This window comes from Oryx dammah, unplaced genomic scaffold, assembly GCF_014754425.2.
Source record: "Oryx dammah isolate SB20612 unplaced genomic scaffold, SCBI_Odam_1.1 HiC_scaffold_2, whole genome shotgun sequence".
Taxonomy (NCBI): domain Eukaryota; kingdom Metazoa; phylum Chordata; class Mammalia; order Artiodactyla; family Bovidae; genus Oryx; species Oryx dammah.
In genome coordinates, this window is record NW_024070186.1 from 157,822,016 (window position 1) to 157,841,809 (window position 19,794).

At 62.9% G+C, this 19,794-nt stretch overlaps 2 protein-coding genes across 2 annotated transcripts; both read right to left on the reverse strand.

Moving 5' to 3' along the window:
- Positions 1–51: 51 nt before the first annotated feature.
- On the reverse strand, positions 52–7,958 carry WDR24 (WD repeat domain 24). Its single transcript, XM_040229702.1, has 8 exons — positions 4,226–7,958; positions 2,896–3,073; positions 2,081–2,753; positions 1,442–1,560; positions 1,242–1,363; positions 1,033–1,137; positions 608–948; positions 52–466 (listed from the first exon to the last, which is right to left on the reverse strand). Exons 1-8 carry the CDS (start codon positions 4,704–4,706, stop codon positions 113–115), a joined length of 2,373 nt encoding a protein of 790 aa, XP_040085636.1. The 5' UTR covers positions 4,707–7,958; the 3' UTR covers positions 52–112.
- Positions 7,959–8,008: 50 nt separating this feature from the next.
- Positions 8,009–13,335, reverse strand: FBXL16 (F-box and leucine rich repeat protein 16). The gene is made up of 5 exons (XM_040229711.1): positions 10,898–13,335; positions 9,447–9,955; positions 9,017–9,101; positions 8,665–8,728; positions 8,009–8,475 (listed from the first exon to the last, which is right to left on the reverse strand). Exons 1-5 carry the CDS (start codon positions 11,537–11,539, stop codon positions 8,327–8,329), a joined length of 1,449 nt encoding a protein of 482 aa, XP_040085645.1. The 5' UTR covers positions 11,540–13,335; the 3' UTR covers positions 8,009–8,326.
- Between the last annotated feature and the right edge of the window lie 6,459 nt (positions 13,336–19,794).

Genomic DNA, 19,794 nt, shown 5'->3' on the forward strand with positions numbered 1-19,794 from the left:
GGCCGCGCCGGCACCTGACCCCAAGCGACGCGAGCAGATAACAAGCCGCTTAGAATGCCTCCCACGTCCTTTATTTGGTTCACAAGCCCGTCCCCACCAGCCCGGCAGCGGGTCAGGAGTACTCGCACAGGTGGCCGCACCCAGCGGGGCAGTGGGAGCTGCCCTCCAGCCACTTCATGATGTGCTGCAGGTGGCCGCCATGGCTGCAGCCCTGGCACCACACGAAGAGCCCCTTGACCACGTGGTGACAGACAGCGCACATGCTGGCGCAGCGGCGGCAGCGGTCGCACACCCAGCCCCGGCTGCTCATGGGCCGCTTGCAGTGACTGCAGTTGACATGCAGGGTGGTGGAGGCCTGGTTGAGGCAGCTGATGGCGCGGCTGGTGCTGAGCTTGACCACTTGATTGGACACATTCCAGAGGCAGAAGCGCTGCAGCAGGTCGATGTAGGACGTGTACCAGTGCTCCTGGCGGGCAAGGCAGGGAGGGCGGAGTAAGAGCCCGGGTTTCCCTGGGCATAGACACAGGTGCGGGTGTAGGCGGGGCGTGCAGGGGCAGTCCTCAGGGTGGTAGCTGCTCCGGGAAGACCCCCAGACCCTGTCACCCACCTGGGTTTGCTCGTCGATGTCCTTGCGCACGCGCTCACCCAGCACAATGAGCACGGACACGGCCATCTGCACGTCACCCTGCTCGGCATAGAAACGTAGCATGTCACAGACCAGGGCGCTAAAGAAGTCGGGCGGCAGGCGGCTGTCGCACAGCGCATGCGAGACCGAGATGAGTGAGAAGGAGGAGTCCACAGGCACCAGGGAGGCTGCATCTGCCTCACTGCCGCTCACATGGGGAGAGTCGGCCTTGTCCTGCAGGTGCTCAGGCCCCTGCGGGGTGTCCACAATCTCGTGGCGCAACGGGAAGGCCTCCTGGGGCAGCACATACTCGGGCTCCTCCGCTGCGACACAGAGGCAGGAAGGGTAGGCAGGCTCTGGCCCCGCCTCCCAGCCCCACCCTACCCCTTCCCCACGCCCCCACTTACAGTGTGCGTGTTCCGGATCCAACAGGTAAAGCTCATCGTCCTCACCTTCCACGTCGCCCAGCAGGTAATCGGTGGGCACATCGCTGCCCTCAGTCTCTTCGTTATCTGTCCAAGGGAGGGAGGGAGGGAGGGAGGGCATTCCAGGACTGCCTCACACTGGGAGACCCAGTCCCACTCCCATGAAGGCCCTCTGCCCGCCCCCACCCTACCTTCGTTGGTTATGAGTGTGGCTGAGGCGTCCGGCAGCACTGTGTCGCTCCGTGTATCACCCTTGCTGCGGTCCAGCCGAGTCTCACTGCCCAGCCCTGGGGCCATATCCTTCAGGTTGAAACTGGGGGCAGGGAGGGCCGATGGGTAGGTAGGCACCAGCAGTCCCACCCTCTGGGGAGAGCCGCCCCCAGGTGTCTACCTGTTCATGAGGGGCAGGCCACAGGAGCTGCCTTTGCCCACGCTGTGGTTGAGGTTGGTGGTGGGCACCAGGCCAGGACTACAGTAGATGATCCGGAGCATGGTCCACGTCTGAGCCACCTAGGGGTGGGCACTAGTCACTCATGGGGGTCCTGGGTCCGTGGAGCCCTGCACAAGCCCCCCTCTGCCTGGATAGAACCACAAACCCTCAGCTTTCAGTTGCCCCAGGGACCCAATGTCCTGGTCCACCCCAGGTGGGAAGCCGAGGCCCACAGGAAAAACAAAAAACCTAGCCTCCATCCTGTAGGGGCAGAGGAAACATGGAAATGGGCCCAAGATCCCAGGGAGATGATGAGCAAGGCAATGTGGACATTCTCTGTAGGGCTGGACATCCTGGGAAGTCTAGTAGCAAGGACAAGCCAAGAGAGGCCAAGACCCCACAACACCCAGGCCTGCACCCCAGGAATGGCACTGGCGTCAGGCCCACTCCTGGGGCTCTGGACACTCTCAGTTACTGGGGCAAGCTGAAGGTGTCCTCAGCCAGAGCTGAACTCTGAACTCAGGGCAGGGTCCGGCCGCAGCTGTCAGAGGAGCTCCAGGCCCTGTACCAAGATCCTGGCCCTCAGTCCACCCCGTGTACCTGGTTGCGGCCAAGCTCTCGAGCCACTTTCGCATTGTGGTCACAGAGCTCAGCCAGTGGTCGGCCGGCCAGGGCGTAACGCTCGGCCGTGTCCACGAACCAGCTCATGCTGCCGCTGCCGGGTTCTATCTCAAAGACATTGAGGGCACTGGAGGCGAGGCCCGCAAAGGGCTCAGCAGGGTCCAGCTTGCGCTTGAAGAAGATGGGGTGGCGCCGATCCCCAGCATAGGGTTTGCGCCCCGACTCGGTGGCCACGAGGCTTTCCTTGGCTGCGAAGGCCAGGTCCCCAAAGAGGCCGTAGCAGAGGCCCTCAGGGTTGGCACGCTCAACAGGCTGGCTGGCGTCGCGGAACAGGTGCTGACACAGAGTGCTGTCCTTGGAGCCGGAGAGCAGGAAGGAGGGGTCATGCGGGTGGCGCCAGGCGATGCCTGTCGTGACGTCCCGGTGCTCCTCAAACATGGCGGCGGGCACAAAGGGCCGGCGCACGTCCCACACGTAGACGTTGTGGTCCACCATCATGGAGCACGTGGCGAGGTGGTGGCGGCACTCTGGCCTCCACTTGACTCTGGCCACGGAGGCGATGGTCTGCACGCAGTGCACCTCCTTGGCACGGTGTGTGGCCATGTCCCAGACCTTCACCATCTTGTCACGCCCACCTGTGGCCAGCCAGCCCCTGGGGAAGGCACATGAAGTCCTCAGTGACCTCTTTTGGGGTGGGAGGGCTCCCCATTCTGTCTCACAGGTCTTGAGGCAGTGAGAGAGCCCTTCCACAAGCCCACCCACCCTGCCCCGCTGCCCTGGCCTCCACCCCACACCTGTCCTCGGGGTGCCAGTCGCAGCAGAATACAGGCCCATTGTGGGCTGTGAACATTCGCTCACAGCGGTCAGGCCGCCGAATGTCCCAGAGCTGCACGTTGCCGTTCTCGAAGGTGGACGCGAAGGTGAAGTAGTCCCGGATACTGAACTGGACATCGCGCACACTCTCAGACTGGCCTGTGAGCGGACATTAGTGGAGGGAGAAGGTTGGGGGTGGGGGACAGGGTGGCCCACAGGAGCTCCAGGAGGGAGAGCAAGCAACCAATGGGGATTCCTCAGAATGGATGTGGGCTGGTGTTGCATTCCTGCCTGTGGCCAAGACCAGAAGGCCTGGAGGGTGGTGTAGACACTAGCTAAGGCCTGTCCAGAGTGGACAGGGGCGAAGAGAGGCATGGCAAAGCAGATAATAGCCTAGGCAGGTGAGAGGGACACCAGGCATCGGGTGGTTTTTAACAGACTCCTGGACCTTGATTTTCTCTGGATTCTGCATCTGACATCTGTCCTCGTGCAAAGCTGTCACGGCTTCAAAACCAGGTGTCGGAGCACTGTGTGAACAGGAGCCTCGGTGGGCCGAATACAATCCTCTGGAAGCCTCAGGCTCCAGGAGGCAGGGATAAAATGCCCCAGGCTCTACACCTTGAGCTGGAGCTGCCAGGTTGGCCAGCCCCCAAGGACTGGAGATCTTGAGGGGACACGTCCAGCCCTGAGGACCACCACACCAGGAGCCTTCGAATGCAGCACCCAGCTTTCCCCCGCACAGGGAGCTCAAAGACTGTCGTAAGAGGCTCCCTGATTATCTGAGGGCTCTGCCCTGTTCTTCATTTGGTCTCATCAAGGTAAAAAATGTGAGTTGGCTCAAGGCAGGGGTGTCAAGAGCTGGGCCTGCTGGGAAGGGAACTTGGGGGTGGGGAGCCAGGCAGTGCCCCACTCCCCACTGCTTCCCTGGGCTGAGGACCCTGGAAGCAGACTTCATGCAATGAAGTGGCCTGGAGCTCTGAGGCATGGCGAGAGGAGGCTCAGCTGCCAGGGCAGCCACCCGTTTGCCTTCTCCCTGATCCCACACTACCCTCGACTCCAGCTGGCCCTGGAAGTGCGTCAGCGCCGTGCCTGCACTCCAGGTACCCCTCGCACTTCCACCAGGCCCACCTCTGACCCTTCCCTGCAGACCTCCACCCCCTCCTCCAGTGCCAGCTCAGCTGGCTCCTCCTCCAGGAAGCCCTCTGGGAGCACACCTGAGGGCCTCTGATACACAGCGCTTCTCAACCTGCCTAGACAGGTCGGCCACCTGCAGAGAGGCACACCTGCCTGGCCTGCCTCCCAGGGCCTCACCCGAGAAGGTGCTGACAGAGTCCTTCCTGCGCAGGTCAAAGCACTTCATGAAGCCGTCCTGGGAGCCACTGAGCAGCACGTGGGCCTCAGTGGGGTGGAAGCAGACTTTGTTCACTGTGCGCTTGTGCTCCGTGAACAGCTGGTCCTGCTTGTTGCGGGACGGCCGGCCCAGGTTCCAGGTGACCACCACGCCATTGGTGGCCGCCGTGGCCAGCAGGTTCTCGTCCATCTGGTGCCAGACAACGTCTGCACAGCTCAGGTTGAGGGAGGGCTTGCGGCCCACGCGCAGGTTCAGCTTCTCCACAAACTGCTCCTCCTCAATGGCATAAATCTTGAAGATGCTGCGGCCTGCTACAACCACCTGGGCCGCGTCACGGCACACGCTGATGGCGTTGGCCGGAGCATCGAGATGGCAGTGCATGGTGCGGCCAGTCAGCACGCTCCCACCGAGGGCCGTGGTCACGCGGGACATCTTCTCCATGGCTGCACGGGTGGCGAGAGCAGATCGGTGAAGTGGGCAGGCCTGATCAGCCCGGCGGGAGGGGCGTATCCTTTCAGACCCTTCACCCTGGGTGGTTCCTCCAAAACTGCTTAGTCCAGGGGAGTCCACCGTTAGTCAGTCGGTCTGATAGGCAAGTTCCATCACCCTGGCCGGGCAGTCGGAGGGCGCCATGGCTGCCCTGAGGCTAGCCAGCCCCATGTCTGACTTCTCGGGGAGACTTTACCTGGTCAGTCCCAGGCCAGGCCAATTCTCCAACCCCCTAACTACCAAATCAGGATGGTCACTGGACTTTCGGGCAGTCAGTCCCGCCAGGGAAGCCAGATGGCTCCCACCGTGCACAGTCGGCCTCTGGAAAGGGGGCAGGAAGACCAGAGGCGCGAGGGTCAGAGGGGCTTCCAGGACCGAGCTGTTTACGGAGCCCGAGGGATGGCTGGCGCGACCGCACAGGAGAGCCTGGCGGCGCAGAGGTTGCGGCGGGAGCAGAGACAGCGGGAACAGAACCGGAGGAACGGAGAAGTCTCTCCTTCCGCGGGCACCTGAGCCATTTCCTGAAACTGCCGGGCCGGGGAGGAACGGCCGCACCGGAAGAAGCCCGTCTCCGTCCCGCCCCCCGCCGAACGTGGTCCTTTTCTTTCCAGCCCCGCGCTGGAAGCGGCTGCCCACACTACAAACGTTCCGGGACGGGAGCGCGCCTTGGAGGCGGAGGGGCGAGCAGAGATGGGGGAGAGGCTCCGCCGGTTCCGCCTCTGGTAGTCTTCCTCTTCCTTTTTTTACTCGTGTTATTTTAATGCTAGTGCTCATCTCTGCCCCACGGTCCATCAGCAAGCCCAGGCATCCCCAGGCTGGCCCCACACCCCTCCTCCGTCTCCGCCCTCTTCGGGACTCGGGAACAGCCTCCTAGCGGCTCTCCTGGGGTCCCCCCTCCCGCCTCATCTGAGCTCCGCACAGCCAGGGACTCTTCGGCCTACGGGCCTCCACACGTCCTCACCGCGCTGGGAGGCAAATCCCGAGCTCCTGGCCCGTCCTCTCCGCGCAGCTCCCGCCACGGCGGCTGCCAGCCGGCCGAGCCCTTGCCTGCCTCACGGTCATCGTGGGTGCCCGCTCGTTGTCCTCCCCAGAACGCGTCTCCTCATCCCTCAGAGTTCAGCTTAAATGGCACGTTTTTAGAGGCCTTCCCCGGCCACCCCATCTAAGTGGCCTCCACGGCGCTCGTCACAACCTGGTATAACTGATTACATCTGTTTCACACGAATGTGAACTCGCATCCGTCTGGCTCCAAGAGCTCTGGTGCCTGACTGGACTTGTTCACACAAACGGTTCAATCAGTGACCCTCTCTGAGCCGCCCTTTCTTTGCTGGGTATGCGCCCTGGCCTGTGCTTGCTGCTCTGTGTGATCTTCTAGGATACCCCTGCTGCTGCTGCTGCTGCTGCTTCTGCTGCTAAGTCGCTTCAGTCGTGTCTGTGCGACCCCATAGACAGCAGCCCACCAGGCTCCTCCGTCCCCGGGATTCTCCAGGCGAGAACACTGCACTGGAATGGGTTGCCATTTCCTTCTCCAATGCATGAAAGTGAAAAGTGAAAGTAAAGTCGCTCAGTCCTGTCCGACTCTTCAGGACCCCAGGGACTGCAGCCTGCCAGGCTCCTCCGCCCATGGGATTTTCCAGGCAAGAGTGCTGGAGTGGGTTGCCATTGCCTTCTCCCTAGGATACCCCTAGCAGCCCTCGTTTTTGCCCTTGGAAGAATGGGCTATATCCTAGATATTTTGGAAGGAGTGTTATATGTAATGATTTTAGTGTCTCTCCCTGCTGACACAGTGAGAGGTTAGGGGCCTTCTGTGGTGGTCACTGCTGGGTTTCCAGTCTGGCACAGTGTTACCAGTCTCTGCATGTTTATTGAAAGAACCAATAAACCTGATGAGGGGTGCACAAAAATTCAGACTTGGGCCACTCAGGACAGATAACACCTTCCCCCCACAATGGTGTGATGACCTAAAAACAATTCAGACATGTGTTTTTACAACTTTTTTAATATATATTTTTATAAACAGGTCACGTGATAAAATAGCACAAGAAACACTTACCAAATATAAGGTTATATCTTCCGCATATACAGGAGAATGAGATCGTTATGTACAATAAGAAAATGATTTTAGGGGTTGGTTGGTTTTGTTTTCCTCTGTCCCCCTAATTTTTCCTCCTACAGTCGTTGGAAATATCACAGCTTCAGTTGCATTAATACTTTGGACAAATGGACAGCTGCCCCTCCCCACTAGGAGCTGTGGGGAGGAGGGGCTGAAGAAACTGGCTTCTGACCATCTCAGCCCTGGAGCCTCTGGCCAGCACTCCAGGGACAGGGAAATCTTTGGGCTGTTGAACTGTCTCTCTTCAACAGCATCTCTCGCTCGCTCTTTCTCTTTCTCTCTCTCTCTCTCTGTCACTCTCTGGCTCTCTGGAAACTGGCTACTCTCTTCCAACCAGATTGGGGGCGGAGTGTCCCAAGATAGGGTGTGGGTGCTCAAGGTTGGGATGGAAAGGGGTCCCAGCCCCCTCCTCAGCAATCACCAAGATGGGCCAGCACCCCAGGACTTCCCGATGTGCTGGGACTAGACAGAACACGGTGCGCCCACGTGGGCAGGTAGAAGTCTGGGAAGCTGGGGAGAGGGAGGCTGTGGCTAGAAAGGAGCCCTCCCTTTGGGTGTTGAGGGGGAGCTGGTCACTGGAATATTGGTCACTGGCTAGGGCCTCCTTTCCCAGCTTCCACCTGGTGGAGACCTGCCCAGAATGAAGTGTTGCACTGAGAGGCCTGGGCCCAGCTGGCTACAGGGGTTGCAGGGCAGGGTCCACTCACGACTGCTCCCAAGGCCTGCAGGCCCTAATGGTCGCTCCAGCTGCAGGCCTCTCAAGGCAGCTATGCCACCCTGGGTTGAGGTGAACTGGGGCCAGCTGGGCTAATGTTGATTATGCCAAGGTCACTGTCAGCCTGGTGGCCCCTCTCCTAATCCAGTTCTGCCCTAGCCTGGCCAGGGTCCAAGGACCTTAGGTCTGTGGGTGGGGTGGGGCGAGCCGGGCCCCTCTCACACAGCGGCAAGGAAGAGGGGAGGTCGCTGGGGGTCAGGCTGGCATGAGTGGGGGAAGGGCGGGTGGGACTTGGGCTCCTGGGCGGGCCATGGCTTTAGCGGCGGCCTGTTTCCCCTCGCACCCCTCGGAGGGCTCCAGGCGCGGTGCAGTGGAAGATGCGAGAAGCCCTGGGGGCTCTTCCGGGCCCCTGTGTCCTAGGGGACCCAGCTCCCCTCAAACCCCCTGGGCCCTGCCCGGGGTGGGGAGACAGAGCGGGGTGTGGCGGAGAAGGCGGTAGGGGCCGTCTGGCGAGCTCAAAGCGCCCCCAGGACCGAGCCCCAGCGCTCCGCCTCCAGCGGGCGGGCGAACGATGGAGGCGACTGTGGCGTGGCGAAGGGCGGGCGTGCAGTTGCGGGCGCGAGGGGCATGCACAAATTCCCCGAGCGTGCGTGCGTGCGTGCGCGGGGCTGGCCCGCCCGCCGCCCTCCTTGCTCGGGGCGGGGCGGGGAGGAGAGCGAGGGGCCGAGGGCGGGGAGGCCCCAACTACTCGACGACTAGGCAGCGGGGCAGGTGCTGCGAGAAGTACTTGAAGAGCTCGGGGGTGGCTCCGGGGCAGTTGGTCAGCTCCAGCTCCTCCAGGTCCTGCAGCTGCACCAGGCCCGACAGCCCGGTGGCGGTCAGCAGCGGGCAGCCTGCGGGGGGGGCGGGGCTTAGTGGGCGTGGCTCGGACCAGGCGAGACTCCGCCCTCTGGCCGGTGGGACCTGGGCCACCGTGAGTCAACACCAGGCGTGGGTCTGCACGAGGGTCCCGGCAGTGCTGGCGGAGTCGGCCTAGGTGGGGATGAGTGGCCACTGCCCAGGAGGGCGGCACAGGGTCTCACCTGCCAGAGACAAGAGACGCAGACTCCTCATGGCCAGGAGGTGCTTCAGCCCGAAGTCCTGCACCTGGGAGGGAGGTCGGGGCGAGTTAGCTATTTCCGTTTGCGCCACGAGGGAGCCCCACTCCTAGCGTCAGGCCGTAGGGGGCAGGTGGTAGGTTCTCAGGTCCCCAAGGAGTCGCTGAGGGCCCTAGGGACTCCGCGCGCCGCTTGGGTGTGAAGGGATCCCAGACTTCCTTACAGGATCTGAGTGGGCTTCCTTACAGGTCAGCGGCATATCTGGGTGGGGGCTTTCCCCGCGCCCCCCACCTCCCCCGCCTACTCCCCAGTCTCTGGAGGCGTGGAGGGCTGATACCTGGCAGCACCATCGCAGGTAGAGGCTGCGGAGGGACGACATGGTGGACAAATAGCTGAGGCCAGTGTCCGTGATGCGTACACACCTGTGGTCGCAACAGAAGGGGTTGCCCACATTCAAAACACCTGTCCCCACCCCTCAGCTCTGGCCCCTTCCTCCTTTTCCGCCCCAGACGCCCGGAGCTGAGCTACCTTCCTGCCCCACCGTGCCGCGCCCCACCCAGGCTCCGGGTTGGGGTGGGGGTGGGGAGCACTGCTCAGCCCTGCCCCCGTGTTATAGTCCACACTAGGCTAGCTTCTTATGAGGGCCCCGCACCCCCTTGCTGCAGCCCCCCTCTAACTACAGGTTTGTCCACTAGGCTCCCTTCATAGAGGTCCAGCAGCCTCGCCTGGCCCTGCCCTCTGTGGCCTAGGGGTGGGGCCGTGCACACCTGTCCAGCACGAGCTCCTCCAGGCGATGCAGGTCGCAGGCCACATACTCGAGCGCCATGTCAGTGATGCGCGGGCACCAGGAGAGGTCGAGGCTGCGGAGCTTCCGCAGGTTCTCTGCCACAAGCTCCACGCCGTCGTCCGTGACCTTGGAGCAGCCAGAGAGGCTGAGCGCAGTGAGGTTGGGCAGGCTATGCACCACGTTGACCACGCCGTGGTTGGTGATCTCCCAGCAGGAGAGCAGGCGCAGCGTGTGTGTGCTGTGGCCCTGGCGCGCTGTGAAGTAGGCCAGGGCTGTGTCCGTCACGTGATAGGCCTGCAAGCTCAGCTCGGCCAGGTTGGGCAACAGCTGCGAGATGGCCGCGATGGCGTCGTCGGCCACGTTGATGCAGTCGCTCACGCTCAGCGAGGTGATCCGCGCACTCAGGCTGGACCACAGCCCAGCCTCGGTGAAGTCGTTGCAACCTGACAGCTCCAGGCGCACCACACCCTGCATCTGCTCCAGCATCACCTGTGGACAGGTGCGGGGTCAGAAGGGGGTCAGGAGGCTTCCATAGGGCTCAAGCCTACCGTGGTTTCCCAAGCATGAGACTCCCCACGGGCATAGTGGGCTGATAGCAGACAGGGTGGAAGCAGCCCGCCGAGGGGCAGGAAGCTGTGTTCTTGAGGGTACAGACAGTGTTAAACATCCATCAAGCTGGACTCTGCCAAGTGCCCTTTACAGAGTGATCATTACATGTAAACAACATTCTAAGAGAGGAGGCAGGGCACAAGGGGTCTGGGAGTCCGGGGCCAGGCCCGAGCAGATGCTCAGAGCCCTTGGTGTTAATGATGCGATGATTAGAGTCCCCTTCCTGGGTAAGGGCCACCTCCACAGCTGCTCCTCTGACCTTTGCCCCTGCTTCTCCCACCCCCTCCAGCATCCTCCCTACCCAAGGCAACCTTCTTGGCATGCAGGGTCTCACATTTGTCTGCTTTGCTGTTGCATGCATGAGTGCTAAGTCGGTTGAGTTGTGTCTAACTCTGCAACCTCTGTCCATGGGATTCTCCAGGCAAGAATACTAGAGTAGGTTGCCATACCCTCCTCCTCCAGGGGATCTTCCCAACCCAGGGACTGAAGCTGTCTCCTCCATTGGCAGGTGGGTTCTTTAGCACTAGCGCCACCTGGGAAGCCCCTGCTTTGCTGTTACTATCTTGAAATCCTTAGTTATCTTTGAGCAAAGGACCCAAATTTTCATTTTGAACTAGATCCCCCAAACTAAGTAGCCAGCCCTGCTCCCCCCACCCCAGAGCCACACTCCTCAGGGCACCAGCCCCACCCTCAGCCACTTTGCTGCTTGTGTGTGAAAGCTTCTTCCTCACCACCCCACCCCCGACAGCACACATGTGCTGAGTGGCTGCTGCCTGGCCTAGCCCCCCACCCTTGCTCCCCTGGGCCCGTGGCAGTGCGCACCTCCAGGCCGGCGTCAGTGATGGTGGAACGCTTGAGGCTCATGGCCTTGACACCCTTCTTGGAGAGCGCGTAGTTGTCAATGAACTCACAGATGTCCAAGTCAGAGACGCCGACCAGGCAGAAACCCTCAAAGCCACGTGCTGCAAAGCCCTGCAGGTTCACGAACTCCTTCTCACCTCCAGGCAGCACTGTGTAGAGCTCCTTGGCGTGCAGCACAGGCGTGAGGCCCGCCCAGAACTTGGGCTGGTAGAGCACACGCCTCCAGGCCTTGCACACCTGCGCCAGCACACACTTCTCGCAGGCCGAGAAGTACCAGAAGAGGCCATTGAGGATCTTCTCATCTGTGGCCAGGGGCGGTCGCTCTGCTGGGGGCCCGGGCACTGGGGCTAAGGCTGGTCCACCAAGGGGGAGCCCTGCCTGGGGGCACAGGCCCCCGGCCAGAGCAGCCCGGGGCGGTGGGGCAGCCAGGCTGGGTGGTGGGAGGGTGGGTGGGGGTGGCTGGCAAGGGCGGTTCTTGGCAGCTGGCGTGCCCTTGGTGATGCTGGCTGCGCCCAGGCCATTGGGCTGGCCTGGCAGCTTCACCAGGCCATTGCGAGGCAAGCATGGAGGCTTGGAGTCACCGTTGACGCCGGGGCTCGACATCTTCCCCGCTCGGGCTGCAGACAGGGTCCAGGAGACGGCAGTGAGTCCTGCGCAGGAGGACGAGGTTCCGCCCCATCCCCCAGCGGCCCCTCCCAGGCCATTCCCAGAACCACCCAACAGAAAGGGTCCGAGTGTAAGTCCTGACTCCCTGACTGAGCAGGTGCAGGAAGGCAGGGCTGGTCATGACTACAACACTCCTGAGCACCTACCATATGCACTGAGTTCAACCTCCACCCACCACAGAGCTTTTTGACCCCCAGGTTCTATGGACAGAGGTGGAGGGACACTCGCTGGTGACCGTCCCCTTCACCTCTGCTGCCCGCCATCAGCACCTGCCAGGCCTCTCTCTGCCAGGCAGGGCTGGGGAACTGAGGGTTTGGGGCATTCTCTGGCCACTCCTCTATGCCACGCCAGTGTAGCTCTCTGGAGTGGTTTAAGTGCTCCATCTGGGGCGCATGCACTGAGAATCTCTGTGGCCGCAGGAGGTTCTGTGGCTCAGAACATACCCAGAGAAAGGGCAAGTGTCTTCCCAGGGTGCTCACGGTGGTGCCAGCACAATGAGCCCTGCACACATATTGTTTCCTTAATCTCCCACTCAACCCATGGAGGACGATGCTTTGATGATTGTACCCGTTGTACAGATGAGGAAACTATAGCTTGAGGCAGCATGAATTGCTTGCCTGAGGTCACAGTCTTGGCTTGGTGGAGCCAAGACACAGACACAGAACTGGTTGCGGAAGGCTATGTGTAGGGATCTTCCCACAGGGTGGGGCTGAGACCATCTCCTGTTCCCCTGCTCAGGCCTCCAAGGCTATGAATGGGTGGCAGAGGACACTGGATGCAGATGACCCCAGAGAGAAGAGGCAGTGGGTCCCTCACAGGGCTACCATCTACCTCTCATTCCAGATCTCCTGCCTGTCCCCACCTCTGTCACTCAGCGAGGAGGTGGGTACCCAGTGGCTCACCCCAAATCGCTGTGTGGCCTTGGGGAGCCATTTCCCTGCTCCAAGCCTCCCTTTCCTCACTTCAAAGCCTGGGGTTGATGATATGCCCCACGGAACAGCACAAGATGAGGACCAAGTGCAGGGCATGGCTCACAGTGAGCTTGCTGGCCTGAGGGGAGGGGAGCCAGTGGTCCTGTCCTGTCCTCCCCTTCCCAGCGTCACATCTCCACTGGTTCCCAAGCCCTGGACAGGACAACACCTGCCCGCATTCCACATCTGGGGAGGGTGCATCCTGGGCTGGGCCCAAGGGTCTAACTGGGACACGTGGGCCTCATGGCTGCCAGCCCAGCTTTGAGTCCAAAGGTCTTCATGCCCTGATAGTCATGAACCTTCAGGCTGCCAGTCCACGCCCCAAGAGGAGACCCCCACACCTTGGCTGCCCCTTCACTGCAGGTCATGACCAGGTAGTTGCATTCCTCACCTGGGCTGATACACAACATCCCTAACAGCACCTGCCGAGTGCCCACTGGGATAATAGTGTATGTCAGCCTCAAAACTGCCCGGTTGGGGGGCACAGGGAGAAGCACTGCTGTGAGCACGGTTTTCAGACCAGGAACATGAGGCTCCCAGGAGTTACAGTTGTCCACAGTGGCAGGGGTGGCCCAGCGTGAGGGCTGCCCCAGACCCCTTAATGCCAGTACATAGGAAGGGCCATCCTGGGACAACAGCGCCGCATGGAGGGACAGTATGAAGCCTACAAATGCCACCCCCCCCCCACCTCCTGGGAGAGTATCCAAGGGGGAGAGTATCCTGGCAATTCCCTCGTGCGGGCTGTGCTGGTTAGAGAGGCAGCCCCTGTCTGAATACCTTCTGCGTCCCCAGAGCAGGGTGCGCCCGGCGGCGGCAGCACCATGGACAGCGCCCCCGCAGCCGCCAAGTGCGGACTCCCGGGGCCGGGCTCGGACGTGCCACCACGGACAGCGGCAGCGCGCGGCGGGGAGGGTACCGCCCGGCAAACTCAGATCGGCTGGGAGGGGCCCGGGAGGCTTGTGGGGGGAAGGGGGAGAAGACGCCCGCCTGGCTAAGATCCGGAGGAGGAGGCGGCGGAGGCGGCACCAAGGGAGAAATAACTCAAGAGCAGTGCCGATTTAGGTTGAAAATTCTCCCAGCCATGGGTGCGCACGTGGAGCCTGAGTGGAGGGGATCACGTGTATGCCCCGGGCATCCGCGGGGCTCCCTTCCGTCCCCCACAGCAGCTCATATTTGCATACACCCACAGTCCCATCCCCACCCCCCAGACCTCTGGGTGGAGCCCACCCACGGAAAAGAGCTTACAGCAGCTTGCAGGGAGTGTCCGAGACCTGGCCGCCCCTCTCTCCACAGCCCCTGGCCGGCCTGTCGGTTAGCCTCCCCGCCCCCTGCGTTCTGGGTTTGAGCCTTCTTCCCACAGAGGCAGGCCTGCTGCTCCCCGACCTTGTCCCTGGTCTTGCGCTCCAGCTGCTCCTCACCGTCCAGCCTCACTGACTTAGTCTGAGCCCTAGATCTTCAGCTCAAAACTGGAAACAGCCACACTTTAGTGCAGGGGTCAGGGCTTTGGGACAATGCTCAAGTCAGAAATGGGTCTTCCTGCCCGTGAGGCAAGAGGCCCCTGGGGGGCTGGGACAAGGGCCCCTCAGCCTGGCTCTGACCCCCTGACCCAGCAGACAGGTTGCAGAGTCTCCACCTTCTTGTCACCTGACTCCGCTGCACCTAGTGTGTCCAGGAGGAGCGGCCTGGTCTTCCTGTCAGGACAGGCAGGGGCAGCCAGTCCCCTGGGGACTACTCCCCTGTAGGGAGAAGCACCAGCAGCTGACACGCAGGGAAAGAGGCTTTTAAAATAAGACGGTCAGGCTTGCACTATTCTCAGCCTCAGCCCCTGGTGTGCTGTCTCCATGAGGAGTGGGATTCTGGGGGAAGGCTTCTCCTATGATGGCTGCAGGGGCTCCAGGCCCCTGGTTCACCACAGGAGGAGGGAGGTGGTCACTAGTTTAGCTTCTTGTCTTCACCAGCCTGAGCCAGAGGTGAATCAAGGAGAGCAAACCAGGCCTCTGCTTCCCCAGCAGACTCACGGGAACTGTGGGGGCCAGAGGGCACCTGGCGAGCGCTGTGAGTCCTGCGAGGACTCCAGACCTTGGTGGCTTCCAGGTCTGGAGATGGCCACGCTGGGGCTTCCTGAGGAGCTGCCTCTTCTACAGATGAAGTCACTGGGCCCTGAGACCCAGCATGTCCACCTTAGAGCCTCACTTCCGGCCCCTTTCCAGACCTGACCCTACAGTTCAGCGAGACCTGCTGTCCTGTACTTCCCTCCCCCTCTGCCCAGGCACATGCTGGTCCCCTGCTTGCTCAGGAGGCCTCCGGGATCCTTAATCCTGCAAGCTCCTCCTGTTCTATCTTTTGGTGTGAGCACCGCTCTCCCTCTCCCCATGGGACCCCTGGCCCGAAAACATCTCCAGATGTCTGCCATGACATGGACTATCATCACTGTCTACCTGTCTGTCTCTTCTGAGGACAGACAGCATGATGGCTGGGCAGCTGAATGAATGAAGAATGCCAGTCCAATGATCAGGGTCATGTAGAAAGGGGTGCAGCTTCCCCTGAGGTGGGACGGACAGCAGTCAATGGAAGGGCTCAACTGTGGCTCAGCTCCTCAGTCCAGGTTGTGACAGAGGCCGGTGTCCATGGGGGAGGGAAAGAGTGATGCCAGGGTCTCTGAGAAGGCTCCTAAGACCCTGGGGCTTGGGGCGGGCTGTGCCTTTATTCAGACCTTCGGGAAGGGGACGGCTTGTGTCTCCTTTTTGGCCAAGTCCCCCCCTTGAGGGCTGCAGGGTCGAGGGTGCTGGCTGCCTGTTCCCCATGGTCTGGCCAGACCAGGGTGAAGGGGACAGGAAGCATTAGAAAGGAGGGAAGCTTCCGAGAGCCATGTCCTCCCACTGCACTGCTGATCTCAGCCCATCACACACAAGCCGGGACAGCAAGGTTCAGAGTGAATTTTCAGAAGTTGCACAAAGCTAGGATTTACCCCAAGTCCTCCAGCTGTCCTACTCCCAAGACTCAGGCCAGGCATGGCTGTCCAGAGTGCAACTCTGTGCCCCTCCCCCCCCCACCCCCCGCCTGCTGCTGCCGCCTCCTTCCTCTGCTCTGTTCTGCTTCAGTCCCTATGCTCTCCCAGCCTGGAGCCCTGGGCTGGGGGTCTCTCCCAGTGTGCCCCCTGTCACGCCCCTGCTCTCCTTCCAGAGGCTGCAAGCTGCGTATCGACCACTGAGACACTCATCTTTGGGACTGCTCATACCCACCCGTCATGGTTCTCAGCTCAGAGGTCTCTTCACTCATCCCTGATACTCCATCTAATACAGCAGAACCTGCACTGACCAGTTCCCCCTGCCGGCTGAGGACCATGGAGCTGGACAGGGCATGGGTAGCCAGAAAAGCTCACATTAGGTCAACCTGCAGCGGCGGCTCAGGGGCTGGGGTGACGACCTGGGTAGCTTGGGGTTGGGGACATGGCGCGGGCTGACAAATTTCGTGACAAGCTCTGTGACTCAGGCACACGCACATCCCTACCTCGTTGCACACGTCCTAGCAGCAGCGCTCCCCTCCCGCCCCCAGCTCGGAGATGCTTGGGGGTGCGGGCTGCCCCACCCAGGTGCCCGGGGCTCTGGAAAGGCAGCACGTGGGCCTCAAGAGAGAGCCGAGTTGGTGCTCCAGCAGAGCACGTCCTGTGGCCAGGCTCAGGGCAGCTCAGTCACGTGGGACCAGGCACCTCTGGGAGTATATGCCAGGCTCCAGGCCTCTCTGCTCTGAAGGGTCCACACCCTCCAGGGCCTGGGGCATCGAGTGCCTCAAACACTGCCCAGGGGAGGCCAAGCCCACCCTCTGCAGTGGGTCTGACTGAGGCTCCCCCAGGCGACTGGGAGGGGAGGTTCCGGGCCACCCACTTTGCTGCCACCTCCACTCGTCCCTCAAGCCAGCCCTCAGACACAGCAGCAGCTCTCACGTGTGACGAGATGGGGGCTGCAGACAGCTCACAGTGCCAGCCCAGGAACCCCTTCCCCAGCCTCCAGGCGAGAGGTCTCCCTGGTCCCCGCAGTGCAGCCCTTCTTGAGGCTGGGCCCAGCTGGCGTGAGTGTCCGGGTGCTCCAACCTCCAGCTACTTGTTCCCTTCTCACTAGTGGGCGACAGGACTTGTGTGAGTGCCCCGAAAGTGGGTGTGAGCTGGAGGGTGGCATCAGCCCCGTGAACCCTCACAGCGTCAGAGATGCCCGTAGGTCTGGCCCACAGCAAGGGGAGGCAGAGGCCCCCCAGGCCCTGGGGTCCCCTGGGGCCTGCACGGACTCCCCGCTCTGCCCGTGTTTGGGACTGGGCCTTGAATACCCCTCCTCCCCAGACAGCCTCGGCTGGCCCCGGCCAGCTCCTATCGAGCCAGTGGGGGACTCCAAACCTCTCAGGCTCCCAACCCGCCCAGGCCTTCTGCCCCAAGGCTGCCGTCCAGCATCCTTCGAAGGCATCTGTGTGAAGAAAGGGGCCCAGGCTCTGCCTGGTGCCACGGGGGCCTAGGCTGTCCCTGGTCCATGGGCCCTGTCCATGGAGGGAAACCCTCCCGTGCAGAGGCTGGGAGGGGTGGAGGAGTGGCCACCAGGCTGCAGGCTCCTGGAGGCTCCAACAGCCAGGCCTTCTCTCCTTCTCGGGTCATGGGTGGGGGACTCCTCGACCCACTCAAACCCCCAGAAGGACAGACCCTCCCCCAGCAAGTCTCAGGGTGCCCAGCTCTGCTTCTGGGGCCCTCCAGCCTTGGCCAGCACCCGGCCCCTCCTCCAGAGCACACGTGGCCAGCGCCCTCCCTTCCCCTCGACCTCCCACTGTGGCAGCTCCATGCAGGGCCGGGCTCAGGTGTCCAGGAGCAGGTCAGCGACTGGGCCTCGCGTTCACAAGCTCCTCCTGGAGTGTAACTGTATCTAACACCTGTCTCCAGGCACAGGGGCTCATGGTGCTGGGGTGAGGAGTCCTGAGTGCTGTGGGGTCTGGGACCTCACCCAGGCAGCCCAGCTGGGGGCCTGTAATTCGGTGTCCATGGGGGAACAGCACAGTGGCACCGACCCACAGCCTTGGTCCAGTTGCCATGGGGATCGGGCCTCAACCAGGCAGCCACTGGGGTGAAGGGCTGGGGGAAGGTCTGGCAGGGCTGGAGGCCCAGCTGCAGCCGCCAGGGAAGGGGCTGCGGTTACGTAAGCCCTCGGGGGGTGGCGGCGGCGCTGTCCCAAGCCCCTTCCCAGCCTCCTGCTCATTGTGGCCTCCGCGGTGCTGTGGCCTGCCCCCTCCCCGGTGTTGTGGCCTGCCCCCTCCCCGTCTTGTAGCCTGGCCCGGCACACACACCTTACCTCGGCCCGGGCTCCTGGCTCATGCCACGCTGTCCACCGGGCGTCCTCCCGTCATGGGGAGCCCGGCATGGGCACCGGCGAGGCGAGGAGGCGACCGAGGTGCTGGCCTGGCAGGCAGGGCCCGGCCGCGCCCCGCGCCCCGCGTCCGGCCTGGCCGGGCCCCTCCGCTGCCCCTCGAGAGGATCTCCCCGGTGGGAGAGGATCGGCCGCCCGAGCCTCCCACCGGGGAGGCTATGGCTGTGCCCAGATAAATAAGGCCGCTTTGCAGGGAGCCGGGCGGGCGCCTCCTCCCTCCCCTCGCCCTCCTCCCCGCGCTCCTCCTCCGCCCTCCTCCCCGCGCTCCTCCGCGGCCGCCGGTGGAGCCGCGCGCGCCCCCCGCCCGGCCTTACGCGCCGCTCCCTCGCGCGCTCCCGGCGCCGGTAGCCAATCCGGACTGGCGAGCCCGGGCGGGGGTGCCGAGGATGCCGAGCCCCGCCCCGCCCCGCCGCGCCCTCCCGCGCGCACAGCGCGCTCCCGCCGCGGCGCCCACGGGCACGCGCCGCCCCGGCTCGCGCCCCCGTTCCGCCTTCCCACGGGCGCCCGCACAATAATAAACCCTGCGCGCGGCGGGGCGGGGAGCGGAGAGGAGGGCCGGCGAGGGCAGGAGAGAGGCGAAGGAAGGTCCAGGCCGGCGAACGGAGAGCCAGGCTAGAGCGAGCCCTGCCTCGGAGGAGCGGCGGGGACCCCGAATCCAGCGGGGCCCAGAGGATGGAGCCCTTGGGCGCCAGCGGTCCGACCGTCCCCCTCAAGGCCCCTCCTGCGGAGCGGACGGCCGGGCCCCCTTCACCGCCCGGCCATCACATCCTCCGCGTACCTGTGGGTACCAGGCCCCGGAACCTCCTTCAGCGGGGGACACAGTTGCGCACCCGCAGAGCAGAGAAACAAGTGACCAGTAGATCATTTTGGAGAGAGACGAGCGCGATGGAGGTTCAAGAGGGCCACGTGATGGAGACCTCCGAGGGTGGTGGTGGTGGGGGGCTCCTGAGGACAGGACACTAAACTGAGTCCCCCAAGGGAGAGAGGGCAAAGGAAGCTGTTCAAGAAGGGGTGTGCAAAGGTCCTGAGGCATGTTCCCTCTGGAACAGGCCTGGAGAGAGGGCGGGACGGGGCGGCGCGGGAGGATGCGTAAGGCTCTGTCTGGGCCCCTGGGGATGCTAGGACTCCCAGCAGCCTCGGGGTGGAGGACCGAGGCTCATACTGCCCACCTCGGGACCTCCTGGGAGTCAGCAGAGGGACCAGGTGTTCAGGGGGAGCAAAGCGGGGTCTTTGCACCAGGGAAAGAGCCTCAGGGCGGAGAGGCAGCCCCCTGAGAGCCTTAATAGAAAATGAAACCGGCTGTTGTCAGCAACATTTTGACAGGAAGCAGACCCAGGGGGGCTGGTGTGAGGTGGGGCAGCGGGAGAAGGCAGGCTGGCCCTCCGCGCTGGCCTGAGCGGGCTGCTCAGGCAGCTGTGTGGGCGCTGGCTGGGTGAGGACAGCTCTGGGTGTGGTGGGGACTGGCGCCCCGCCCTGCTGACCCTGACCAAAGGAGGGGGCCTGGTGGGGTGGGTGGGGGTGTGTGAGGCCTGGGGTGACTGGTGAGTGCTGTCTGACCCAGCCCGTCACCTCCATGTGGGCTCAGTCCCGGTGGCAGGGGGCAGTGGGGCAGCCCGCACCCTGACCCCGGTGTGCACAATGCCCTGACTGGGAGGCAGGGCTTCACTTTGCTCTTTGAGGGGCTCTCGCCCCTCAGCAGGTGCCAGGGCCCAGGCAGAGAGCAGGTTATGCCAACACCTGGGGCTCCCCTCACTTGGGGCTCCCCTCACTTGGAGCACCCCTCACCTGGGGCACCCCTCACCTGGAGCTCCCCTCACCTGGG